The sequence below is a fragment of the Sinocyclocheilus grahami genome, unplaced genomic scaffold (genome assembly GCF_001515645.1).
Source record: "Sinocyclocheilus grahami isolate Dianchi unplaced genomic scaffold, SAMN03320097.WGS_v1.1 scaffold2.1, whole genome shotgun sequence".
NCBI classification, from domain to species: Eukaryota; Metazoa; Chordata; class Actinopteri; order Cypriniformes; family Cyprinidae; genus Sinocyclocheilus; species Sinocyclocheilus grahami.
In genome coordinates, this window is record NW_015505181.1 from 155,822 (window position 1) to 182,951 (window position 27,130).

The window sequence follows — 27,130 nt, forward strand, 5'->3', positions numbered from 1 at the left end:
GCTTGTGTTTTTCAAAGTTCCATGAAAAACAAATGAAGCTGTTACATATCACCCAATCTAAACAAATCCGTATGAGTTATCCCTTCACTAAACTGTAATCTTACATTTTAGAACATTCGTCATAATGACATTTTGAGAGAGAAGCAATATCACACTGAATATGATTACAAATAACTACTATTTTAATATATTTAAAAAATGTAATTTATGCCTGTGATGGCAAATATACATTTTCAACAGCCATTACTCCAGTGTTCAGTGTCACATTTCTTTCAGAAATCATTTTAATATGCTTATTCGCTGCTTGAGTAGCATTTCTTCTTAAAAACCTGCTTAATATTTTCGTGGAAACACAATTTTTTTTTTAGGATTCTTTGATAAATAGAAAGTTATAAGTAAACAGCATTTGTTAGGCTTTTTTTTTTTTTTTTGCAACATTAATGTTTTTACTGTCCTTAAGTGATAACTTCATTCTTTTCTATCTTACTGACCCCAAAAGGTATGTACTTTTCAGACAAAATTTAATTGTACATTTCTATTCGATGTAGGCTATATTTTTCAAAAAAATTGAGTTGCAGACACTTTAAATAACGATGATTAGTTGTGGCTTTAACATGATTATTAGTTGTAGACTTAATCTACGGCTATCTGTAATGCTTTATTCTTATTGCTACTAATAATAGTGATATTTGAATAGGCCTAATAGTGCAGTGTTGCTTATGTTATAGGTCTATTGTTTAATAAGCTTGTAATAAGCGGAATCGGGAAGCCAAAACAAACCCCTTTTGAGATTTAATGTAGGCTACATTAGTTTCACGATACTTTGATTCAAATATTTTCATATTCAAATTTTCATAAACTACTGCTCTTGCAGTTTATGTAATGTTTGTTAATGAAAGTTACTATAGCTGCTGTAAGTAAACTCCACCTCTCCTCGACCTCCTCCCGCTGTGCTTCTACGTGTAGTTTGTGTTCCCGCATTTGCAGCTGCTCAGGCTGCGGGGGGAGGGAGAACTGTTCATGGAACAGCCAGCCCGGGGAGTCAGTCACATTCTTTCTTGGCCGGGATTCAATGACTGAACCAGACACAAACAAACACAGAGAGAGAGAGAGAGAGAGACGGAGGCTCGCATACTCTCATAGTAAATCGGAGTCAATTGCGCCGACAAGCTTTACACAAGGCACACATTTTGCGCGTGAGTTGCACCGGGTCTGTGAAACAGGCGGACTGAGAATTACATTTCGTTCAAAACTTTACACTTTAAAGAGGATTTTCTCGTCGCTCGGAACTCTGGTTCGATTTAGGATTCGAACATGAAACCGTTGAATGGATTACAAGGCGGCGTTTTACGCTTTCCGAACTGACATGGACTGTTGCGACTCTTTCCGTTCACATTCACCGAATCTGTTGTGATCAGACTGCCCGGGTTTAAACATGGAGGCTGCTTCCAGCTTTCAGCCGCATCCAGGACTTCAGCAAACTCTCAAGCAGTTTCACTTGAGTTCCATGAGCTCCCTCGGCGGACCGGCAGCCTTCTCGGCCAGGTGGCAGCAGGACATGCTGTTCAAGAAGGACGGTAAGAGCGCCGAGGTTATGGTGAACCTCCCCGCGCAGACGCCCCCGGTCATGCCGGGGCCCCTCTTCATCCCGTCCGACCGCTCCACCGAGAGGTGCGAGACGGTCCTGGAGCGGGAGACCATTTCGTGCTTTGTGGTGGGCGGCGAAAAGCGCCTCTGCCTGCCTCAGATCCTTAACAGCGTCCTGCGAGACTTTTCCCTCCAGCAGATCAACTCGGTGTGCGACGACCTCCACATCTACTGCTCCAGGTGCACGGCGGACCAGCTGGAGATCCTCAAAGTTATGGGCGTCCTGCCCTTCTCGGCACCCTCATGCGGACTCATCACCCAGACTGATGCCGAGCGCCTCTGCAGTGCACTCATCTACGGCGGCACGTTCCCACCGCACGCCGACAAAGAGTTGTCGTGCTCCATCGAGCTGGAAAGAACGGAGAAGAGCTTTAAAGTTTATCACGAATGCTTCGGGAAGTGCAAGGGCCTGTTCGTGCCAGAGCTCTACACGAGCCCCAACGCGGCGTGCATACAGTGCTTGGACTGCAGGCTCATGTTCCCTACCCACAAGTTTGTGGTGCACAGTCATAAAAGGCTGGAGAACAGAACCTGTCACTGGGGCTTCGACTCGTCCAACTGGAGGGCTTATATTCTTTTGGATCAAGACTATAGTGACAAAGAGGAGAGCAGTGCACTGCAGCAGCTCCTCAATGAGTTAAAGGGAAAATTTGACCTGGGGAACAAGCACAAGACATCTTACAAGGTGAGCTTAACCCTTGACAATGCACTGAAATATTATGATAATCGAAATCTGGACTGTTTTACTCCAGAATTATGAATATTTTACTCCCATATATTTATAGAAATGATCAGTGGCATATGATCATTTAATGTATTGTGTGTATTGTATTTTACTTTATTGGTTCTCATGCACTTATATTGAACTTTCTCTGTGTCTCTGATCATACAACACCTATTAGACCTGGTGCCACCTCAGAAAACTGTCCTATAGCTGTGCATCCCAACTAGTTTTGCTTCAAAACCCAAATTTTACATTGGGTATGATGTAGTGGCTGTGCCAAAATTGTTTATTGTGCCAAATCAACCAAAAATCTTTAATGTCAAACATATTTTCCTTCAGTTTCACCGTACAAAATACAAACACAAACCATACCTTTCCACATTTCACCCTTTATTTTTGAATTTCACAACCTGTCCATGTTGGCATTTAGTTAAATTAGAAGTTTAATTTGATGCCAGCACCAAAAAAATATGGTAATTTTATGCACTAGGCTATATCATATGCATTTAGCATTGTTCTTTCCTTACTTTTCGAGGTCATAACAGACCAGCTGAGAACCACTGACCTATACTGCATATATTTATGATGTAATATCGTAATCTAATGCTATCTTTGAGCATATTGAAATAAAGGTGCACAGCCAGCCGGTGTCCTGCCCCCAAACTTATTTGTTTTGTGCCTCTGGATGCACTCAGGGGCATCTACATATGAAAAATGGAATTATGTATTTTGTGGGAGCCAGAGATGGAGGCTTGGGGAAGCCAGTAGTGGAGGAGGATAAGAGTGCTGTGTAGGACATTGTTTTGTGTGTGTGTGTGTTTTGGGTGGGGGGCAGGTTGGGGTTGAGGTCACTCTCCAAAAAGCAGTTGGTGTAGGGTCAGCACTACCCTTGGGTCTCCCAATGTCTGATCAGGCTCCACGCCAGGGTCAGAGCGGACAAAAGCACGGGAGTCTCGGGTTGGCTGCTCCCTCCACGCAGCAGCTGTTGAGTGTGATCGTGCTAATGGGTCTACACACATATATGTATGTGTTACCGTGGTGTCACTTCAGCAGCCTTGGGATGCATGGTGTAGCAAATGCAGTTTCATTACTGTGGGAAATCTGAGAGACATGGCACATGTCATGTATATTTAACGATTGCTTCTCAATGGGAAAAAGTGTTGATTGATATTTGTCATATGGAAGCTGAGTGGCTAGTTTACACTTTGCCTTGCGTCTGGTTAGGCTAAAGAAACATGTATTTTTCTGTGCAGTTATTGTTGCAACCTTTTATGCATGTCCTATATTTGTTTAAATTGTACAATAAGCACATTTCACCATGATGCTAGGGTCTGTCCTAACAGTACAGTAGCCGTAATGTATCCAGAAGTGTGAATTTTGTGCGGTTTCAATGGTTCATTGTCAGAGGTGTCCCAGTTAGCAAGCTGGTTGGGTCCATGGGGAGCTGTGTACTGGCGGACCTGTAAAAAAAAAAAAAAAGCTGCTTTTTTTTCTTTCTTCACTTTTCAACTAACCTTAGCTCAATTGAGACATGTATTTTTATTTTTTTTTTCCTTAATTTTTTTAAAATAAACTTTTAACTTTTCAGTCTCACTGAGAATATTTGCTTTTTGCGGTCTCTTGCAGTGATTATGCTTTTTAGAGAATTGCTGCTTTCAAATATTACTATGATGAGAGGCTGGTTACCATGGTTATACGGTTTCTGAATCCTCAGGACTTTTATGTAATATACTTGTTTGCAGCAGTACGGAGTATACAGAGTTTGCTTTATTTAATTTTTTATCTAAGGTGAATCAGAGCAGAATATCTCAGAGCTGAATTTATTTAAAACTGCATCCAGACTTTGTCTGGACTGGCTGACATAGTGGGGTAGATCACAGGGAGAGGGTGGCGATTTGTCATTAAGAATCTGTCGCCCCTGTCCGCCAGGGCCTTGACGTGCCGTCAAAGGTCCGTGACATGTGACCTCCCTCCAAAGCCAGTCAACCAACAACCCCACCCCCTCTCCTTTCAGTCAGTCCGGCCAATCGTGTTTGGCCATTGGTTCTTCATCTGGACAGATGGTTGTTTGATAAAAGACTGAAGAATACTTTGCAAATAAATAGGTAGCAAAACATCCCACCAAATTACTGTTTGCCTTAGTTTATTCAATTTATTTACCCAATTTTTACGGATTCATATAAAAAGTATGACCTCATCAGTTTACCCTGTGTTATCCTCTTTAAATATTTGTAAAAATTGAAAAATGTTTTAAACAAATTATTATAACTTATTAATATTTTATAATTTCCCTATTATATTATTTTACTTATTAAAACTTCTTAATAGTTGTGAAATTGTTTTTGAATTATATCTAAGACTGAATAAGCTGTTTTTTTCGTCAGTTCACCAAATGTTATTTAATTATTTTTTCAAATTAATTATACATTTTGTTATAACTTGTTTATTATTTTAATTAGCTTATTTAAATTATTTATTAACTTGTTTATAATTTTTTTTTTAATTTTAAAATGATATTTATTATATTATATTATATTTTGTATCATTATATTACTTATTTGAAGCTTTTTAATATTGTTTTTGCTTTTTTATCCAAGATTGAATTGTTTTTTTGCTACATTTCTAACATGAACGGATTGATACAGCATTGATACAGCATGTAATGGCTGTGTCATATTGTTTTATTTGGAGTTTCAACTTTCCCTTAAAACACATATGTCAAGTGCATGTGCATTGTCCTGCCAGAAATGAAGACTCCGGTGAGAATAGTGTTGTGTAATAAATTGCATGCAAATTTGAGACAAAACCAATCAACTGAGTGTCTGACCCAAGGTGGCCACGGCCATAATAAATGTGCACGCCTGGGGGATTGAGGTCGCAATGTGCGTGCGAGTTTGCATATATAATGCCTGGATCAGCTGTGGGGGAAAGATTAAAATGAGTGCATGTCCTACTCATTTCCATTCCCATCTGTCTGCTGACCTCGCCATTGCGGCCCGCACTGCGTCCCGCCAGCCGCACTGCCCCTTGCTCTGCATCCAGACTGCCAACAATTCCATCCGCTTGTCCCACCTCCCCCTCACCCAAACACAGTGCTCACCCAAATAAGTGCTAGTTATTCATCCAGCGCAGCCAGGCCACTCATCCGAAGTCCGTACCACATCACGGCAGCCAGCAAACAACCTCCGCTGCTCAGAATCAGATGCTCAAACAACACTGGCTACCTGGGGTTTGACTTAGCTGAGTCAAAATCCACTTTCAGATGACTATTCTCTGACCGGCTGAAATTTACAAGGGCGGCTTGATGACTTAAAGGGATAGTTCACCCAAAAATGAAAATTTGAAGAAACTTTGTTTCTTCAGTAGAACACAAACAAATATTTTTGAGAGGGTTTAATTTGGTTTTGTCTGTGTATGTTTTTACTCTCAAAGCCGTGGAGCCCATTGACTGCCATTAAAAGACTGATAGACTGCAACGGTTTGAGTTAAAAATCTACTGAAGAAACAAAGTCACCTACGTCTTGGATGCCCTGGGGGTAAGCAGATAAACATCACATTTTCATTTTTGGGTGAACCATCCTTTTTAACAGTCCCCAAGAAATGCTGTCTCATCCCCTCCCTGGAGGGATGGAGGTGAGGGGGTGGTCAGGGGCTTTCAGAGGTTGTGCCCTCTATTCTCTGCCGTGTGACCTCTTGTTTAAAGGGCGTCAGCTGGAGCTCTCCACTGGCTGATGCTGGGGTGAAGACCTGCCGCCTCTTTTGTTCCGGATAGCTTTGTTACTTAAGCCGTCACCTCTCATTGTGTCTCTGGCTTCGTTTTGGTGTACGCTGCACGACCAATGCCTCCATGGTAATTAGTTTGTAGGCTTTTGTCTGTGTCTGCTGCCAACATGAAATGCATCCACTGTGGTGTTGTGTTGATTTGGTGCCACAATAATATAGATTTTTAATCGAGATACAATTAGCAATGAATGTCACTAAATTAGGTGTCTGTTTTGTGAGTAAGTCTGCATGATTGGTCCATACAGCTCTTGCACTATATCTCAAGTCTTCCAAAGTCATTTGATACCTTTGTGTGAAGAACAGACTGAAATGTAAGTTGCAGTTCACTAAAAATCTCAATATCCACCCTTGCCCTCCATGCAGTGTTCATGACACAAGTAGCAATGTTCTTTTGTGAATTAGACTGATCTGGTTCTCAAATTTAACCAGTGTTGGGAAGGTTACTTTGGAAATGTAAAAGGTTACAGATTACAAGTTACCCTACTTAAAATGTATTAAGTAGTGTAACTTTTCAATTACTTTATTAAAGTAATGTTAACTGATTACATTTGATTATTTTTTGATTAATATTTTTCAAAATTTCTAATGTTTTCAACTGTTTATCATTTTCAAACATGTAAACCAGGCAGGGTAAACCTTACAGTAGTACTCAACACTGATTACTGTCACACTTTTGAAATCCTTCATCACTTGAATTAAGATTATATTTCAATTTTAAATATATATATTTTTTAATTTTTTTAATCATTTTTACATGGTGTTTGCATATAAATGTATCTTAGCAGTGTGTGGACACAACCACCCTACAATGATAAAAATCCATTCACTTTTTTTTAATCCCCCAAATCCCCCTAAACAGTCTCAATTATCAAGCCGTTTTGATTTTCTGAGCAGTATGATGTCATATTGTTCAGGCCCCGCCCACAACCGCTGATGTACTGTCCAATATTAGCATATTTTCGCCCTCAGCCAGCAGCTGTAGCGACAATGTCTTGTAAGCAAAGCAGGTGTTTTGTAGTTTTGTGATGTAGAAGAACATAAGAATCTTAATTTTCTCCCGACATCAGAGCCACTTAGGACGCAGTGCATTAGTTTTGTTTTTAATGGTAATGCGCCACTGAATACACCTAAATTAGTTTATGCCTGCGCAAATAATTTTATTCCAGACTGCTTTCTGAACGAGGGACAATTCAAGGCAGGTTTTGTTAAAAAGTTCAAACTTAAGGATAGATCAGTACTCAGTGTTCGTGATCTAGCTGCACCACCAGAGGTAGTAAGTCTGACTCTTTATATTTTTTATAATTATTTGCAAATCGCCTTTGCTCTTCCACGGAAGAAAGGGGCGTGCTAGTGAGCAGAGCTCATTAGCATTTAAAGGGACATGCCCCAAAATGAGTCGCTGTGAACAGAGCAAGGTTTGTTTGTTTTACACGACCACTGAGGAATTTTAACCAAAGTATGTTACAGACCATTCATGAAGACCCTAAAGAATCATACCAACTTGTGGAAGATCAATGTCCCCTTTGAAGCACAGCCACCACAAAATTAGACTTACTTTGAGATCATTCTGAGGTCAAATACATATTTAAAATCATAACAATAAATATTTGATTAGCTATGATACTATTTTTGGAATCAAATCTTTACATAGCTATGACAGTAAACACTGGAATCTAACAATGCCTTGGAAAAAAAGTTCATCTTTAAAAAATTAAGCATAGCTATACATAAACTCATATAGGAAATAAAAGAGTTATCGAATGAGCATGTTCTAAACACCTGAAACATTGGTGTTTCATATTTTACAGTCACTGCAATTTATGAAAGAAATCAATTAAATCTGTACGTGGGAGTGTGTGTGAAAAAAAGCAGATGTAACCCCCTTTGTAATCCTTAACATTTTCATAAGTAACTGTAATTTAATTACACATTTTTTCTCTGTAACTGATTACAATTACTTTTATTTTGTAATTAAATTACGTAATTCCGTTACATGTAACTAGTTACTCCCCAACACTGAATTTAACTAATCGACTCAAAGTGAAGAATTATCAGTAAACGCAACCTAAGTTTTGGTCTGTTCCCATCAGAAAGTTTGGAATATAATGCATGAGTCGAATGGACTGTTTTCATGATGCTTTTAAGTAGGGCTGAACGATTTTGAAAAATAATCTAATTGCGATTTTTTTTTACCAATATTTTAAAGCTCTTTATGTTCTGTATTATTCAACAAAGACAAGCTATAAATCATTGTATAGTATGCCCAACACACTATTAGATAGATTAAACATAAATGTTCTTTTCTGTAGGCCAGGCCTATATATTACGATGAAATTAGGTGATGCATAAATTGATATGAATGACATTTATATTGAACATCTACAATCACAGTACATTGACTGATTTGTTGAACTTCCAACCTTCTAAGCATGTGATAATTATGTTTAAATAAGCCTGGTGTAAACATTAATATGAAAGTCAGTAACAAATCACACAATCTAAAGTAGATTGCAGAAATATAAAAACAAATCTGTTGCTTTACCACACTACTTTAGGTAATTCAAAGTCACTGTAATAAACATATGTAAACATGTGGACTGCACTTTTTAAACACTGTCTGTTAACTTTAGACCAGTGGTTCTCAAACTTTTTTGGTAGCGCCCCCCTTTAAACCTATAAAAAAATCTGCCCCCCTTTCCCGAATTAAAAAAAACGACAGGGAAAAAAACACCTGCATCACTTGAAACATTGAAAAATAGCATAGAGAGAATAACTTATTATTCGCTGTTATTATTATTTTTTTTTGTGGGTTTCATGCTGTCCGCTAAGGCATAGGACACACAGGCTTTCCTCACCAACAACATTAAACACCGTATCTACACCAGACGCGAGCGGCAAAATACAGTAGAAACCATTATAATCAGTGACGCTGTGTACACTGGATGCGACTTGAAGCAGCGCTGCTTAGACCGATGGGTGTGTGTCATCAAAGTACTGCGAGAGCTATAAGAGAGCGCGGACGTCTCCTTATGCTTTCTCTCGCCGTACTTTGATGTCATACACCGATCGATCTTCAAGTCGAACACACCGCTTTACTCTCGCGTGTCACGTGACCGTGTAATCGCAGCCTCTGCGATTGAAAAATCGCGTTATTTCATATCGCAATATTATCGCAAATGCAATTAATCGTTCAGCCCTACTTTTAAGGTGCTTTTGCATCCTTTTTAAGCTTGAAAGCTCTGGTCCCCATGCATTCTAATTGCACATTTAGATTTTTCTCTTTTTGTGCTCCAAGGAACTGGTGTAGTGTTGATTTGGTACCACAACAATATTGATCTTTAATTGTGATGCAGTTAACCATGAATGTCACTAAATCAGGCGTCTGTTTTGTAAGTCTGTATGTATGATGTCTGATGACGGCATCGGTTAAGGTTTAGAGTTGCGCAGGCCAGCACTTCCACCAGTCTGTGGGAACAGATGACAGAATGATGGTGGTGTTGTTTTATGATCAGTTTCTCAGATCAGGCCCCTTAGTCAATAGCGATCATCAGCTTCATGATTAATATGGCGACCCATCTGCTCTGGAGATGGAAAATCCTGAAGTACACAGCTGCCACTGTGCAAGAAACCCAGTGCCTTAATTGAGCCCCTTGCAAGTCTGCTAATCCGTAACTGCTCTGCGAAGTCCTCTCGGACAAAGTTTCATTCCGATGGAAATGGCTTAAATGTAGCTTTAATTTAGTGTTGTATCTCTCGCCCTTTGATGCACGCCCTTGTACGACTTCGTATTCCCTCCCTGATCCATCCTCATGAGCTGGAGGATGCTTTTTTATTTACTCTACTTGGAATTTCAATTAATTCTTGGCCAACCAGAGCAAATTAGGATCATTAAAGGAGTGTATTCCTGATCTGAATGTGGTCGAATTACAAATATGCACCAGTTTTATTTCAGCCAAAAGAAATGGTGAGGAAACCAAACAACCCATTGCGTATTCTTGCATTGTGTCTTGCCTACAGTGATTATTTTAAATTACATTTTACACAAATACGCCGTACTAAACTGCTTCTGAAAGAATCTGGCATTCTGAGACACGCTTGAGTCCGTTTACTTCCTACAGCTGTCGACTTCTGTTAGAGCTGCTCGGAGAAGGGTGAGGACTGTGTGGTAAAGATGTTTCTTCAGGCTCTGTCTGTGGGATGATGCAGCTTCGGTCTGTGTGCGTGTGCCATATGACAAACTGGCATGTTGCTCTCGCCTACAAAACTCCCACTGACCGCCCCCAAAGCTACCATGAGGATAAGCTCGTGAATCTAAAATGAAGCTGATTTTTTTTTTTTTAAATGTTCAAATAGAATTAAGTGCACATGTGCAACTGTTGCTTGGTCACATCTGTGCACATCATGGATTGACACTGGCATTCTGCATCGATAATGAGGAAGAATTAGTATTTTTGTCATGCATAATTAAAATGAGTTTTATGTTTTAAAACTCTGTCAGTTAATGTCAGAACTGTGGTCAAGTTAGTGCATGTGACTTATTGTGCTGTGTAGGTGAAGTGAGTTAAAATCCATCCGCTTACTCTGTTTGCCAAACTTGCTCCCCCCTCATTGTTTCCTGTCCGATCTCTGCTTCCATCTGAGGTCTTAAAGGGAATAAAAATTAAAAATTCTCCATTATTTCCTCACCCTCATGTCTTTCCAATAAAAGGTGACATTTTTAATATCCTGCCCATTCTTTACAGTACAATAAGTGAATGGGTCTGCCAAACTCTATAATGATTAAAAAGCACCACAGAAGTAACATTAAATCCTTACAACTCATGTACTATATTTCAGGTCTTCTAAAGTCATCTGATACCTTTGTGTATAAAGCATACCCAACTGTAAGTCGAAATTCACTAAATATCTCGCTGCCGGCCCTTGCCCTTGATCATGAGTGAAGTAGCTATGTCATATTAGTGATCCAGTTGTTCTTTTAATTTTTTTTTTGCAAAACCAGTCTGAGTTCTTCTTTTGTGAATTAGACTGATCTGGTTCTGACACAGAGTTCCAATGAATAGCCCACTGGAAGGGAAAACTAGTAGTAAGCAGTAAGCGCAACATAAGTTTTGGTCCATTCCCCATGTAAAGCTGTCGTTGGAATTTAGAATGCTTGGAATATAGTGTGTAAGTGGAATGGACTGTTTTCATGGTGCTTTTGCATCCTTTTTAAGCTTGAAAGCGCCGGTCCCTATTCATTGTAATTGAACATTATTCAGATTTTTCTCTGTTTATGTTTCATGAAAGCAAGAAAGTCCTATGGGTTTGCAGCAACATGAGGGTGAGTAAATAATGAATTTTCACTTTTAAGTAAACTGTTCCTGTAAACATAACATAGTAGCAGTTTAATTAAATTATGAGCAGGCTGAGTTTTCTAAACCACACATTAAAAGTTGGTTCTTTTCTAGGCTAAGGAAAAAGCTCCTTTTTTAACGTGAGCAGTCTGGGCCTTTTATGAAATAGGGATTTTGTGTTTTTAAGCAGCCCGTGGCCTCTCGTTCACTCCTCAGAGGCAAGCAGACGGCTCTCGCTCCACGTCCAAGCAGCATTATTCAGAAAACTTCTGTGATTGGAGAGTCAGTGTAGTTGCTAAGCAAAGCTGCTCTTCCTGTGCTAAATAAGAACTTGATGCTTCCTGGCTGGTGGGCTGAGGAGAGCGTGCCAGCTCTCTCATGCTCACTCACTCACTACTCACTCTGCCTGTCTTTCTCTCTCACACACACATACACAAACAAGTCTCTGCAACACTCGTATCCAGGCCTTCTCATAGTGATTGTGTTATTGAGGAATACAAGACTCTGTCCCAGCCTTGCAAAAAAAAAGAAATCATGATGTCAGGATGACCTGATCCATAACCTCTATTTCCCTATGCCTCTTGGCTTCGGATGAGTGTGGGTCTGTCTCTCTCTCTCCTGCTCTCTGGGTGGTGCAAGGATGGAGGTTTTCCTGCGTTTGCCCTCCCTGTGTTTGAGGCTTTGGGTTATGAGGCACATTCAGATTTTTCCAGAAAGGCTGATTCACTCCTCCAGCCCTCAGACAGCTGGCAAGGCCTCCATTTTCCACTCGCTGCGATGGTCCACCACAACATGGTGTTTCAGAAATGCTTCTGGAACGCTCGGCAAGATGGCGTTCTCAGAAACGGAAAGTTCTTTTGCTTTTATATATAATATCAAATTTATTGTCTGAACTGCATCTTTCTGAAGCTAATGCTATCAAGTAATTTGTTTGGTCAGTAAAAATCATCTATTTAAAAATGTTCCCTTTTTCACACTTCAGCAAATTGACTACATATGGCCTACATGCAGTGAATCTACAGTTACTTGAAGGGATTGTTTACCTGAAAAAAATACATTCTCTCATCATTTCCTTGCCCTCATGTTATCATTATTTTTCATGCAGTCACAACCAATGGGTACTGAAAGTTTTAAGCTTCAAAACATTCACCATTAATGTAAAAAGGCCTGTTCACACCAAGAACTCTTAACTGTAAAGATAACTATAACAATAACTATGTTAGCATCCATAGCAATGGAAGATTATGTTCTGTATAAGCATGTGCTGAGGTTTTGTCGTCTGCCTCTTTAAATACTCGAGCCAGTGGATACTGATTGACTGTCAGTGTTTTTCTCGTTCATCAACTGGAAAAAAAATGTTCTGATGGTATCATTCCTCTTGGTTGTTATCATCATAGCTGTGCTGTGAATTTACCTTAGTCTTTGGTGTGAACAGGACTTAACACCATACATATATATGCATATGATTGCTATAATCTTATTCTTCTAAAACAATGAAAATTTGTGTGAAAACAGGCCAATATTTAAGCTATTACTCAATAATAGTTTCTCCTCTTCAGTGATCCTTTGAATCTGTGACTTCAAGAACTGAAGTAGTCTGATTTACGAATCATGATTCCCAAGGTCACTGACTCAGAGTCAGTGACATTGAGAACTGAATCAGTTTGATTTGTGATTCACTGAATCAGTGCCTCGAGAACCAAATCAGTCTGACTTGTGAATTTCTCAATCAGCTTTATATTTCATTCAAATTCATTCAGATTAAAGTTTCAGTCCTATTGTCATTTCATAGAAAAGACTGACCAGCACTGCCTTCAGAAGATCTTCTTTTGTGTTCCACGTTCACACGAGTTTGAGTTTGCAACAACATGAAGAAAAGTACATTATGACAAAATGTTCATTTTTAGGTGAGCTATCTCTTTAATGTTGTTTTTATTTTTAACAAAAGATATCAGGATCCATGGTGCAGAGGACAGTACACATGCTTACATGAAGACATCTGTTCTTTGTGATTCGTCTGTTTAACCTGCTTTTCTTGTTACTCTACGTTCCGGTAAGTTAAAAGATAAAATCCAATGAATAAAAAAATAAAAATAAAAAATGACAGTAAAAAGGATACAGAAGGAAGAAGGACACTCGTTCTTTTATGTTCCTCAGTGGCACCAAAAAGCAGACCCCCAGTGGCTTGAGTGTGTGCCAGATTTCTGCTTGGCACTGGAGATCAAGTATTAAATGCTATCGAAGCACAAAGAAATGTGGTGTGCTGTTAAACACGTACTAAATTTCTGCTATTGGAGCCTTTAGCAATGCGATGGCGTGGCATGAAGCGAGAGCCCATATCAAACGCATTCAGCACGGCTGCCTCCTCACTCTATAAAGCACAGTGAGGTTGTGTGGGACTATTTATCCAGTACCAAAACTGCTTTCTTTTTTTTGCGGATGACACCCCCTCACTGGCTACTCTAATTCCAAGCATCTGTTCCATCACTTCTCTCTCTTTCGCTATTCTCTCCATTTCTCTTAGGAAGGGGCTTTATTCAAACAGCCTGATGTGTTGTTACAGACATGTCACCCTCAATTACTCAGTTGTGCTTTGCCTTGGCTTCTTTTTCTCTCTTTCTAATCCATCCATTTTCTCTGTCTGTCTCTCTCTCTCTCTCTGTCTCTGCAGTGAGCAGGACATGCATGGGGGAAGTACAGTCAGCTCAGCATAGATATTTAAAAAAATATAGACATTTTGGTCCCGATGCCAATACAATAATACAGACTAATCCAAGGTTTTGCGTATTAAATTGGTCCAAAATGACAGTAAGATGTTTATAGTGTTACAGATGTTCTCTTTCAAATAAATGCTGTGCATTTGAACTTTCTATTGATCAAAGAATCCTGAAAATTATATTATGCTTTCCACAAAAATATGAAGCACCACAACTGTTTTGAACATTGATAATAATAATAAATGTTTTTTGAGCATATTAGAATGATTTCTGAAGGATCATGTGACACTGAAGACTGGAGTAATGGCTGCTGAAAATTTTCTGGCTGGGGTGACTTTCCTCCCTCTGTCTCTCTGGCTTGTAGGGCAATGTGATAGCGTGCCTGTACCCAGTGTCTGCTTTTATTTATAGTGCACCAGTGACCACAGACATGGGCAGCCTGAGCCCGGGCAGGCCAGAGCAGAGCAGCCTGAAATAGGGAGCTTCTGATCCCATAATGACCTAGCTATTATCAGGCCTGTGTCTTAAATTTGGGACCAGCTCTTGTGGTCAAAGAGGACAGAAAGCTAGCTTACAGCCAATCTGAGCTGCTTTGAGGCTTATCATTATAAACAGTGTAATCACTGTTCCTTCAGGCACGTAACCGAATTAACCGAAGCGGTATATCACCAGAACATACACACTCTGCGGCTGTCTCCTGGTTGAGACATCAGCTCACCTGGGCTACGGCACTACAGCAGGCTGTGATTGTTTGGAACTTTGGTTAGGAGGAGGCAGCATTGAGGAGTGCATGCAAAAGCTGAAGAGGCTGAGTGTGAATGAAGTGAGGAATGTGAGATAACGGTGTGACTGGAGTGACGCACAGAGCTTTGATGTGTGGTAGACGTGAAGTCAGCTTGTAAAAGATTCGCTCAGCATGCATAGGGGAGGTGATAGATTAATGACCAGTTGCCATGTGAGCTATCCAAGGTCCTTTTTTCTGTACACTTCGTTTTAATTAATGTTTTAAATTAATATTATTTATAGTAATATAATAATATAAATTAATATATAATATATTAGAATAAACACACATTATATAAAGATGCAGTGGTTGTTAAGTTTTTATTAAAAAAACAGTAATATTATTGAGAAATATTACAATTTAAAATAACTGTTTTATATTTTAATATGGTTTAAATGCAGTGTATTCATGTGATGGCACAGTTGAATTTTCAGCAGCCATTACTCTTCAATATTACAGGATCCTTCAGAAATTATTCTAATATTCTGATTTGGTGCTCAAGAAACATTACTTATCATAAATGTTGAAAACAGTTGTGCTGATTAATGTTTTTTTCCAGTATTTTTAGATAAATATAAAGTTCAACAGCATAATAGAAATCTATTTGAAATGGAATGTTTTTAATGTCACTTTTAATCAAGTTAATACATCCATATGCACGCATAATTGGGTATGTGGGCACGCTGGCCATTTTTAGCCATGTTTTTTTTCTGCAGGGCCTGTCTACGAACAAAAACAGGTTTAGCTCTGTCTGGAGTCTTATGTAAGTTCATACCACAGGACATACATATAAAAACTTAGATGGGTATGATAGGAAAGAAATGTATGGGTCAACCCTGCAAGCATTAATTACGACCGCAGTAAAATGGCCATGAAGGCATTTCTGCGAAACGACGCTGGCCATTTTTAGCCATGTTTTTTTTCTGCAGGGCCTGTCTACGAACAAAAACAGGTTTAGCTCTGTCTGGAGTCTTATGTAAGTTCATACCACAGGACATACATATAAAAACTTAGATGGTATGATAGGAAAGAAATGTATGGGTCAACCCTGCAAGCATTAATTACGACCGCAGTAAAATGGCCATGAAGGCATTTCTGCGAAACAGTCTCTGGCAAATCTGCAGCTACACGTGCTGCTCAATTCACACATTTTAGCTGGTCCTAACTGTACGGGCCACTGATAGAATGAATTAGTCTTTCCAAATGGATTAGTCACCCTATCATCAAGCCTTCTCCCTAATTTATCTCCCTTTGTTGTGGTGCAGGCTGTATTAAATGGGATCAGGGGCCTTGGCCAGAGACAGAGGGAGGAAGTGGCCCTTTGTGTGCCTGGCAGGTGCACAGGGGTGTGAAATGACACTGGCATTTGCTTATAGGGGGGTTGGGGGCATCTGCATGTTTGAGGCCGAACCTGTTGGTTTGGAGGTACAATGGGGAGTTTGGTTGGGAATGCATTTTCTACCAAACTCTCTCTTTCTGGCTGTCGCTCTCTCTTTCTTCCCTTAACCAGCCCCACCACTGGATAAGCGTTCATGAGATATCCCAGAAACCCCTGCAACTCGACTTGAACCCTTAATCAAAGGACTCCTCTGGGGTTGGCAGTAAATTCTTCAGGCAAATGTTTTTTATACTCTCTCTGTCTCTCTTCCTCGCACTCTCTCTTTCTTCTGCACTCCCTCCTCTCTCCATTTTCTCCTCTCACATCTGGTGAGCAGTCCTTGTCTGCTTTTACTGTGCTGAGTTCATTCTCATCCTATGAGGAAAGTGAAACCTTATGAGGGGAACTGCTAGGGACATGCACAGCTAGGAAGGGGCTCAATTATTTATGCTTTTTTTACCAATGTCTGTTAACAAGGCCGTTCTTGGCTATTCAGAAATGTAAGTTGTCTTCATCCAAAATTTCGGTCTGAAAATCACATGTTCCACAGAAAAAAACAACTCTGTAGACGTATTGAGCGCTAGTGAAACGTTTCATGAAAGAAACCCACCAGAGCAGATTTCAAAGTAGGTTTTCGCCTCATCACCATCGTTGTTTTTGTTTTTTAAACCATTTTTTCAAGGTCATTTATAACACTGTATTTTCATTGAAATTCCTGACAAGCCTTGGCTGCGTTTTGCTTGCAGAAGGCCTCACTGCAAAAACCTGAGATAGCTGTGGCCGCTGAAGTGTTCAGCATTCAGCAAGGAAACCAAGTGCTGCATATGCAGCAAGTGGGAGATGTTTCCTGGAATGCAAACAACCTCCCTGTCTGGTTTTTACTGAAAATGGGCCAAAGAGGTGTCTTTTGGAAGGATTGTGTCTTTATTTAGATAATCAGAGATTCACACTGGCCTTTATGTATGTATCCACTCTTCTTAGCACCACAGGTTCAGTGTCTGTAATCTCTCTCTTCTTTCTTTCTCTCCTCCTTTTATGTCTCTCTCCTTCTTTTCCACCAGAGAATATGAAGAAAATGTGCTGAAGCTGCATTTGTCCCTGCTGGCTGACACAAAAAGCAAACTTAGGGCTCCCCTCCCTTCTTTCAATTAAAGCTTCTCATGAATATGGAGTTTTCTGTCCGTGGTGGAGAGAGACGCCAAATGAGTGCTAGCCTGTAAAAATATGAAAGTGACTTAAGCTCAAACAGTTGAAGAATTTAGAAAGAAGATTAGGGATCAGGCTGAGGGCACATGGTGTTGGTAATCATATTTATGCATATTAAAGCCTAAGGGGATTTTCAAAAATGCATGAATAATGAGTGTCTTTGGCTACCTTCAGTCAGATGTTGCTGATTAAACTGGTCAAATGCTTGTATCAAACCCTGTTAGATCAGAAAGAGTTTGGCCCTTCTGTTGTCACGCTTAAAAATGTTTCTTTCTTATCCTGCTTATTTTACTTTATAAACAGCTGACTTGTCTTAAAGATTGACAGGAGGTCACCTCAAGTTGTTTCAGCTAATACACATAGCTTCAAAACCGACCCAAGTGATGCCATTTGATGTCACTGGGACGGTGTGAAAAGGAGTGGTGCAGTCCTCTGTGTTTTACAGCAGCCCTGTCAGCTTAATGAGGAGAGTGTTAACCTCTATCACTTGAATTGCCCACAGTCCCAGCACCCCTAATGGCCCTGGAAGCCCCTGGCCGGGGTTGTTGGGAGGTCAGGTTGAATTACAGGACATAAACAACAACACAAGCCTCCTATCACCAGAGAAAATAAAAGCAATGGCAGCTGAGGTAAGAGGGTGGAGCTGATGGCAGTTGTTGTTTTTTTCGGGGGTTGGGGAGTCAGCTAATCTCTTGAATTGATAACTAGCAGAGAAAATGGTTGATTGATTTAAAAAAAAATTATAATAATGTTTTTTCACTTGTAAACTCCCTTTGACCTGGATGAGGGCAAGTGAAGAAAGAATTTTAGATATTTATATTCAATAAAGCAGATATTCAATAATTCAAATCGATATAGATATTCAGATAGATATTTAAATCAATAGATGGGACAGATAGCTATTCTGCTAGATATATAGCTACTGTAGATAGAGAGTGAATGTCAGTTCACCGAGGTCAGCTGGTTTTACTAGAGCTGGAGACAAGTCCAGAGACAAGGGGTCCAGGGGCACACAGACTCCCCCACCATCTGGCAGCCATAAAAGGCTTGGAAGTTGGAGTTTTAGGGTGTTTTTTACGGCCTTACAGGGTGAGACATGGCAAGGCACTCTGGATGCCCCTGAGCTCCTCAGCTTCCTCCACAGCCCTCTATTGCAGGTCAGAAGTTCATTGCCTTTCTCCCCTTTAAAATAGCTTGGAGCTTTATTTGGTGGGAAGTGGGTTTTATGCAGGCATCTTTTGCTTGTGTCTGTCCACGGAGAGAATTTTACAAGGCAGGACAGCAGTCGTGATTCACACAGATGGTGAGAAGTTGGACCCTGTTGAGTCAACGAATGAGTTTTGTGTCGATATGCGTCATCATGTACCTCATCAATTCACTCTGAAACTTCAAACAGCCCCACTGACATGGAACAGCATAACAATGAGAGAAGTAATTAAAAAATATATATTTTCTTGGTCTCAATTCAAGATAGAATTCAGATTCATGTATATTGTGTTTCTACAATCAGTTCAAAAGGTCATGAAACAAAAAAATGATTTTGGAATTCATGCACGCTGCAATTCATGCGCGTCATCATGTACCTCATCAATTCACTCTGAAACTTCAAACAGCCCCACTGACATGGAACAGCATAACAATGAGAGAAGTAATTTAAAAAATATATTTTCTTGGTCTCAATTCAAGATAGAATTCAGATTCATGTATATTGTGTTTCTACAATCAGTTCAAAAGGTCATGAAACAAAAAAATGATTTTGGAATTCATGCACGCTGCCTAAATTCCTGTCTTGATATTCTATTGTACAATCCTATCTTGTGTGCTTTGCTCATTGGGCTTTTCAGGTCTGATCAAGTCCGGATTCCTTTAGAAATTATACCCTCCACAGAGGCTGAACCAACTTTAACAGCTTCAACAGCTCAAGTAACAATGCCCTCTCGTAAATATCAGTTAACAGAGAGGGACTGAATCAAACTGAGAGGGCGTAAAAAGACTGATTTGATCCTGTATTTTTTTCATTAAGAAATTCAGTCGGAAGCACAATGACCTTCTTCCAACTTCTTGGCCTTGTTTTTGTTTCCTGTCTCATTTCCATCTAGTGTATCTCAGCGTGGTTGAGTTTCCAGTCTCTTTATGGCCCCCACTTGTTTCAGCATCCTCTTTGGAGGGTGAAAAATGCTGACAGTGGAAGAGTAAAAACTGTTTGGCAGGCACGCCCTTGAAGGTTTCTGTGTCACTCAAGCCCATTGAATTTTTAATTATTTCCTGGCTGTGGTATTCTGCTCTACTTCACTAGGGCGCCTGGCTCCATGCTGTCTCACAGCTCAGATGGTAGACACTGTGTTAGACATTTGCGGTTAAATCTGCTCAAATCCTTAGACGCCTACTTTGAGCAGGTGAGACCTTGGTTCGAGGGGCTTTTTTAAAAGGATAATTCACACAACAAAGAAAATTCTGTCATTTACTCACCCTTGAGTCGTTCTAAACCTATACGAGACCACATAAGACGGCATAAGAAAATAAATAATGTATTAATAATATTTGGATAAATAATATAATAATATGATAAATAATTGTTGCAGTTCCTACAAAGAAAGTCAATGGGGACTTTCACTGTATTCACCAAAGACACACTTTAAAAAAATATTTTCTTTTGTTTTTCACAGAAGAAAAAAGTCCTACAGATTGGGTGAGTAAACATTTTTTTTTGTGTGTGAATAGTCCCTTTACTGTAAGCCACTGTATCTGAGTCCCTGGAAATGTGGTGATATCTGAAGCATGTTAGTGCACATGCAAAACTAAATTGCCCATATTTACAGCGCCAGTGTTTCCTGAAAGGGGGTCTGCTGGAGACAGACGGCACTTCCCACTTCACTATGAGTCCCACACGCAGCTTTTGTCTCTCAGACTGATGCATTTAGCATTCAGATCCATCATTTTTCCCTGCCCGGCAGACAGCAGTAATGTAATCTCTGTTGATTTACGGGCAGAAGTGTACATCCCAACTCCCAACAGCTGGATCTGCTCCGTTCCAGTGCTGTCTGATCATGCCTATTGGATTTGCCCCTTATAATTATCATAATAATGACATCAAATGTATTTGATGCCAGGACCTCTGATTGCACTTGACAAGAGCTTCTCCAGGCTGGTGAGTTGCACATCAAAGACACATTCTTAGGGTGGAGGGTGGTGCGGTTTGAGGATTTGGCCCGAGATTTATTGAGAGGCTCTTAACATATTTCAAGCCGTCTCTCCCTCACTTTCATGTCATGTCGAGGTCTCCTAAGTTCCAAGAGAGGAAAAGAGTAATAAAAATGAGAGCAAGAGCGGGAGATTTCAAATAAACGGCTGGAAATAATGATCTCTGTTCTGAGTTAGTGGTTACATCAACAGCAGTGATTCAGGGAGGAAAAATGTGGTTTATGTCTCTTTAAGTCTCTAGGCTGTCTGCAAAATGCATTAGTTCTGTGGAGCAGACACAGGCCAGGGCAGAGGGAGGAGCCCAGGGCTGCGGAGGGGGGGAGTGCTAGAGGATGGAACAACCGCAGTCTGGGCCTCCAGCCTCCTGGCTAGACTGCTGAAAGTTATTATTGAGTTCCTGAGCAGAGCCTCTCCTCCCTGCCATACTGGTGTCTGTTCACCCTGTACTCTCGTTCTCTCAGGCTTGCTGTGTGTGTGTGTGTGTGTGTGTGTGTGTGTGTACTGGCTGCCAATTCACCATGGCCTTACACAGCACACACTAGAATTTTTAAAAGGAATCTTCCAATCTTTTTAAGAATTAATGGTAACACTTTATATATATAAAATTCAATTGGCTGACATTTGCTATTGCATTTGGTATCATGAACTAACAATAAACTATTTTTATGGCATGTCTTAATTTATAAATATAAATTAAGTTGAACAAATTTAACCTTATTATAAAGTATTTCCAGCTTATTTGAAGGTGATCTTTATAAGAATTACTACAATTACATATTAATATAATAAAATTACAATTACTTACCAGGGCTCAATTTAAAAATCAGTCAATAATCAATAAAGGTCAAATTTAATTATACTGATTTATTGTTAATTTACATTATTTTAAAAATGAAAGCTTATATTTTGTGAGTCAAATTATGACATTACAAATAGCTTACTTTAAATGAATTGCTTAAAATAAAGAAAACTCAAACCATTGCTACCATATCAGTTATATACCAATATTAAAGTTTTTTTTTTTAAGTTATTGTTAAAGTTTGCTATTGGATATTGAAAAATTGTACATGCTAATTTCCCATATTATTACATTTAGATTATCTTGACCATCAACACCATTTTAAGAACATTAATAATTTAATAATACTGTTAAATGTATGTTTGAGATTAACATTTAAAATGACTGGTTTTAGTGTTTTATTTTTAATTTTGTAATTTAATTTCTATAAAATATTTTTATATCAGTGCACATGCATCATAAATGTTGTAGCATATGGTCTTCTAAGGCAGTGTTTCCCAACCGGGGTGCCGTAAAACATTTTTTAAAATATTTTTAAATTGCTAAAATGTTCAAAAATCATCTATTATATAATATACATTTCTGATGTCGCCAATAATTAGAGATGCACCGAAATTTCGGCTGCCGAAAATTAGTTCACTGCTCAGGTTTCACTTTCACGTGGTGTGACACTCTATAAAATTCAAATATTGTAACAAAATTAATTTTGTAGGGTGCCACAAGTTTGTTAAAATTTCCAAAGGGTGCCGCAACTAAAAAAAAGGTTGGGAAACACTGTTCTAAGGTATAGAACGCAGTACAAACATATGAACAGACAAATGTCCCTCAGCTGTTAGTGGACAGGCCACATGGGTCAGTGTGGATTGGTGCTGGGAAAGCTGGGAGATTACATGCTAACCCTAGGCCCTCTTTTGAGGCAGGGCTCAGAACAGAAGCACCGGGCCCTAATCCTTCTGACCGGATCAGACTGAACAAATTAACGCATAGAGCAGTGTGTCCTCAAAACACCGGAACATACACACAGCAGACATTTATATAACACACTGGCCAGTATCTTCATTCTCTCTCATGTGTCAGACCTGAACTGGTGCTGACTCACTGGGAAGATACTCTAACCATCAGCCATTTTGGCACATGTTCAGAAACACCAGATTATCTGTAAACCAGCCACATTTTGGTTAAAATTAAGGTACTTCACAGGCTTTATGGAAGCGGAGCGCTAGCAAAAGTACATGTTTAATGGATGTCAGGTGTGAGGGTCCTTTTAAAAAGTGTCCAGAAGACTGCCTGGCTAATGTTAGCCGCAGAAGCAGGGCTAGGAGAGGGTCTGATCTTTGAACGCCCTAGAGTGGAGTCAGAGCTGATCTCAAGATGTTATGCAGTTGCTATGGAGAAAAACATTGGCCCTTTCAGATTCAGAGGAGCGCTATAAAATGAAAATGGTCCAGGAAAAATACATTTACAGGATTTCAGGGTTACAAAGCAGACAGCACATCAAATGAGCAGAATAATGTAGGTCAGGTTGTGTTTTAGATTCTGGTCTCCAATTTAGTATGCTGATGTCCCCATCAGCTAAACCATCTCCAAGCCAACATGGAGATTAAAAATGGGTCTTTTCATCAGGGATGCATTACATTCACTATCTGACAGGTTTCTAAAGTTAAAAGAATAGTTATCCCCAAAAAAATTATTTACTCACCCTTGTGTCGTTCCAAACGTCTATGACTTTCATCTGTGGAATGTACAAGATATTAAAAAAAATTAATAAAAAAAAAAAAAAAAAAAGTAAATGGTCACCAAAATGGTTTGGTTACCAAAATATCTTCTTTTGTGTTCTTCAAGAGAAAGTAAGTCATGTGAGTGAATGATGACAGAGTTTTCATTTTTCCATGTATTCAAACCTTTTTGTTTCATGGAAGATTTCATGCATCAAATCTGTATCTTTTGACAAGACATTCAAAGCAAAAACTGACTGAAACCAGACACCATCCAAGCTTTTATTTGAAAGATGCATTGTTTTTTTTCCACCAGTAGGTTTCCTGTCCTCAAAGAGTAAGCGTCCTCCTTTACTGCTTTATGGAAGAATGAGTTTCTTTGTTTCCCTATTAATCTCTTTATGTAATCATCTGCTTTATTAAGCTGTGCTGAATGTGTTCCATGTGGATGTAGATACTACTTCATGGAAAAATGGAAAAGGGATTTTTCCAAAATGCAAGGTTTCCATGTACAGATGTGACCGCGCTTCACACAATGCTGTAATAACACTGAATTTCAACCTTGTATGTCTTGTACTTTGGAAAATCGCTCAATTATGGAATTCTGGGCACTTTTACTCAGCGGTTAGCTCTTTTTGCCCTCAAAATTATTTAAAATTTTTCCTTCTACCATGCAATCCCCTATTTTTCTTCTCTTGTTGTTTCTAATGCTTCCTGTCATTCTACGACATCCATTAGCACTTCCACCTCCATTCTGCCACACTTATATTTGTTTGGACAAATGCTGAGGGAACATTGGACTTTCAAAGTGACTGTAAAAAGCTGAACAAACTAAAATAATCCATTTTACCAGCCTTGGCTGTATATCAAACCTTAATGATAGGGCCCACTCCCCATTTCTGCCTTGCTCGCAAATGCACGGGCCCTGAGAGCATTTAATAGAAAACTGGCATGTTTTTCATTACTGTAGGCCCACTTGCGGTGATTAGCCATAGTCTTAAATGGACATGCCATGAAAGGTCAAGTGATGGTCTCCGTCCTAGATGGTTGCACGCTAATGTGCTAGCGCTTGAAGTTGCACCGAGGATGTTTGCACTGTCTTAACAGCATTTCTGTGTTGTCGATCGTCAGCGCTCAGATGGCGTCAGGGGTTGAGAATGCCGAAGGGTGGTTGGAAGCAGTAAATTTCAGATGGATTTATAGCCTCTCTTGAGCCAATTACCAGTACACCACCCCTCCCCTATCCCAGGGCAGACACAGTGAAGGTGCTGTGACATCGTTGAGATCCTAAGCACTGACCCTAACTTCACCCTGCCGCTTCCCAGCAGGAGCTTTTACAACTTCAGCAGCCTCTCTGTATCCTGACACCTCCTGACCTCCCCTTGGCATTCACTCCCTTATCACCCTTCCAAATAAACCCAGCACTGCACCTTATTTGGTGGAGGAGTCACAATTATTGCCATTAGTCCTGCATACACAGTGAAGTATGAGCTTTGGCGTGTTCTTCCAGAAGCATTCTGAAGTGCCTGGGTGTGTGAGGGTTAGGTGTTACTGGAGGGAGGGAGTGATTGTGTGTGTATTCAGTGTCTGACAGACCGAAGTAGCTCCCTGACAAAATGCATATCCTGTGAGTCCTGCCCTGTGTAACTGTCATGACTGATTGATCGCCGGCTAGAGCATTACGTACAAGTGAGTGCAAAAATAATGCATTGGTTGCATTCCATATATGTGGCGAATATTTCTTTAGTGTGTGTCCCTTTAAACATTTATCAGATTTTTTTTTTCGTGGGGGTCATAATTTTGTCTAGACAGAGAAGGTAGATAATGACAGGAAATTGGGAGAGATAGGAGAAAATGAAACAGAACATATTGCAGGCTGGACTCCAAGCTGTTTTAACGTTTTACTGCATACATGCTGATTAAGTGTATTATTTCTTGAAATAAAACCTTATTGAACTCCAACTTTTGAACGGTAGTATGTGTGCCAGCTCTGACGATGTCCTCATCTTAATTTGCCCACGCTATTAACATTTTTGCTTTAGTTTCTGTAATTTCATTGCATCAGGCAAGCGATTTAGCTAGCTGTTAGCAGAGACAGGAGGGGCTCTTCAGTGAGACGCACAGCTGCTAACAGACGTCCACACTCTCACTGGAGGAACTAAAGCCCCATCTGCTCAGTCAATCACTCAGGCACGAGAGCCAAAGCTGGCCAGCCATTCCACCCTCTGCACATTGAGACAGCTAGAAACGGCTGATAGAAAGGGCGGGAATATCACTCTTTCACTTAGTGTTGGTTCAAGGGCTTGTGGCTGCCTTGAAGCTCTTCTACCTGACATGTGATATTATGACCCTCTTTATTTCGAGCCCTCGTGTTGGTATGGTGAAGAGGCGATTCAGTGAAACTTTAATCGTCTTTCTGCACTTAACTGCTTGCGCATTAGCATTAGAACTAAAGCACACAGATTAAAATTGAGGCACGACCAGCACGGGCGAATGTTGTTCCCCCCACTTTGGGAAATTTGTCTCAAGATGTCTTAAAACCATAATATGCAGTTGGGACTAAAAGTCTGAAACCACTAGTGAAAATTATTTTTCTGATTTAATGCAAGCTTTTCATTACAAATTATATTATCAGTACAATTTGTAAAGTTGGCTTTAATTCAAATTAAGTTTGTTCATATTTGATCTATTTTTGATTTTTGTTCTCCCCCAAGATTTAAGAATGATCCAAAAAGCATCTTGTGCATCAGTAGAACCACAACATCTGACCAGCTGTAAAAAGGAATCACATGATTAATGTCACAAATTTGCAGCCTAGAACTAGTGCCAAATCTTATAACATTCCTCGAAATTTCCTCCTCTTTTTTTGTTGTTGTTGTTGTTGTGTTACGTACCATTTATTGTTTACTTTTTTTTTTCCCCCCCTACTTCAATGTAAAAAAATCCCAGATTGTAAGTGTGGTTTTATAGATCTGAACCCTAGCTTTTTGTCCCACAAAACAATCTATCCCACAAACAAACTGAAAACATACTAACAGACACAGATTATCTGCACTGAGATCTTTAGTGATGAGTAGGGGTGTGCAATATTGACAACAAATTATATCATTAATGCATTTCACCTGCAGTTACAAATGCATTAATAATGTTTTGATATATTAAACATAAAACGTTGAATACTGATACTGATACGTTGATACTGATCATTTAAAACATGAAAAAAATCAATTCGTTAAAATAACAATTACGATATTATCGCAGACGATATATATTGCACACCCCTAGTGGTGAGTGTTCAAAGTTTCTACAGATGTTGACAGTAATGGATTTTCTTTTTCCCATCTTCCCCTCAGGCTTCCTGGTTTGCATGTTCCTGCATTAGTAGTGTTCTAAATGTGAAGAGAAGCAGAAAGACATTGTGTGAATATGTGTGTGACTTGTGGGGTGTTTTGTCTCCGCCTCAGTGTAAGCATTACTCTTCACAACATGTTTGATCAATTTAAACATAAATGCAGTCCATTTCATTAATGTATTGAGAGAAATTTGAGTATAGCTGTATGTATGAGTTTGGGGATACTTTTTATTTGCAGTCTGAAGGTGGACTACTTAGTAGAGGACTTATTAAGAGTCCGATGAGACCATATCCTTATGTGCCTGCTGGAATATGGCATATTGAAGCAGATGGATTCCTCCATCACTCTCATAGCAGGATTATGCATTACGCTCCGCCTTTGCATCAAAAGTCTGTTCCCTCTTCAGCTCAGACAGCAGCAAAACTCCAGTCCAAAGACTGTTAACACAATCCAATCAAGGGGGGGGGGGGGCCGGGGGGGCCCGGCCCGG

The 27,130-nt window shown here is 39.7% G+C and overlaps 1 protein-coding gene across 1 annotated transcript in view; it reads left to right on the forward strand.

Moving 5' to 3' along the window:
- The first annotated feature begins 995 nt into the window (after positions 1-995).
- The window catches only part of LOC107597161 (ski oncogene-like), a 37,450-nt gene continuing 11,315 nt past the window's right edge, over positions 996-27,130 (forward strand). The window contains exon 1 of the mRNA XM_016288148.1: positions 996-2,332. Coding sequence (XP_016143634.1) covers positions 1,436-2,332 — 897 coding nt within the window. The 5' untranslated portion in view covers positions 996-1,435. The remainder of the gene's footprint in view (positions 2,333-27,130) is intronic.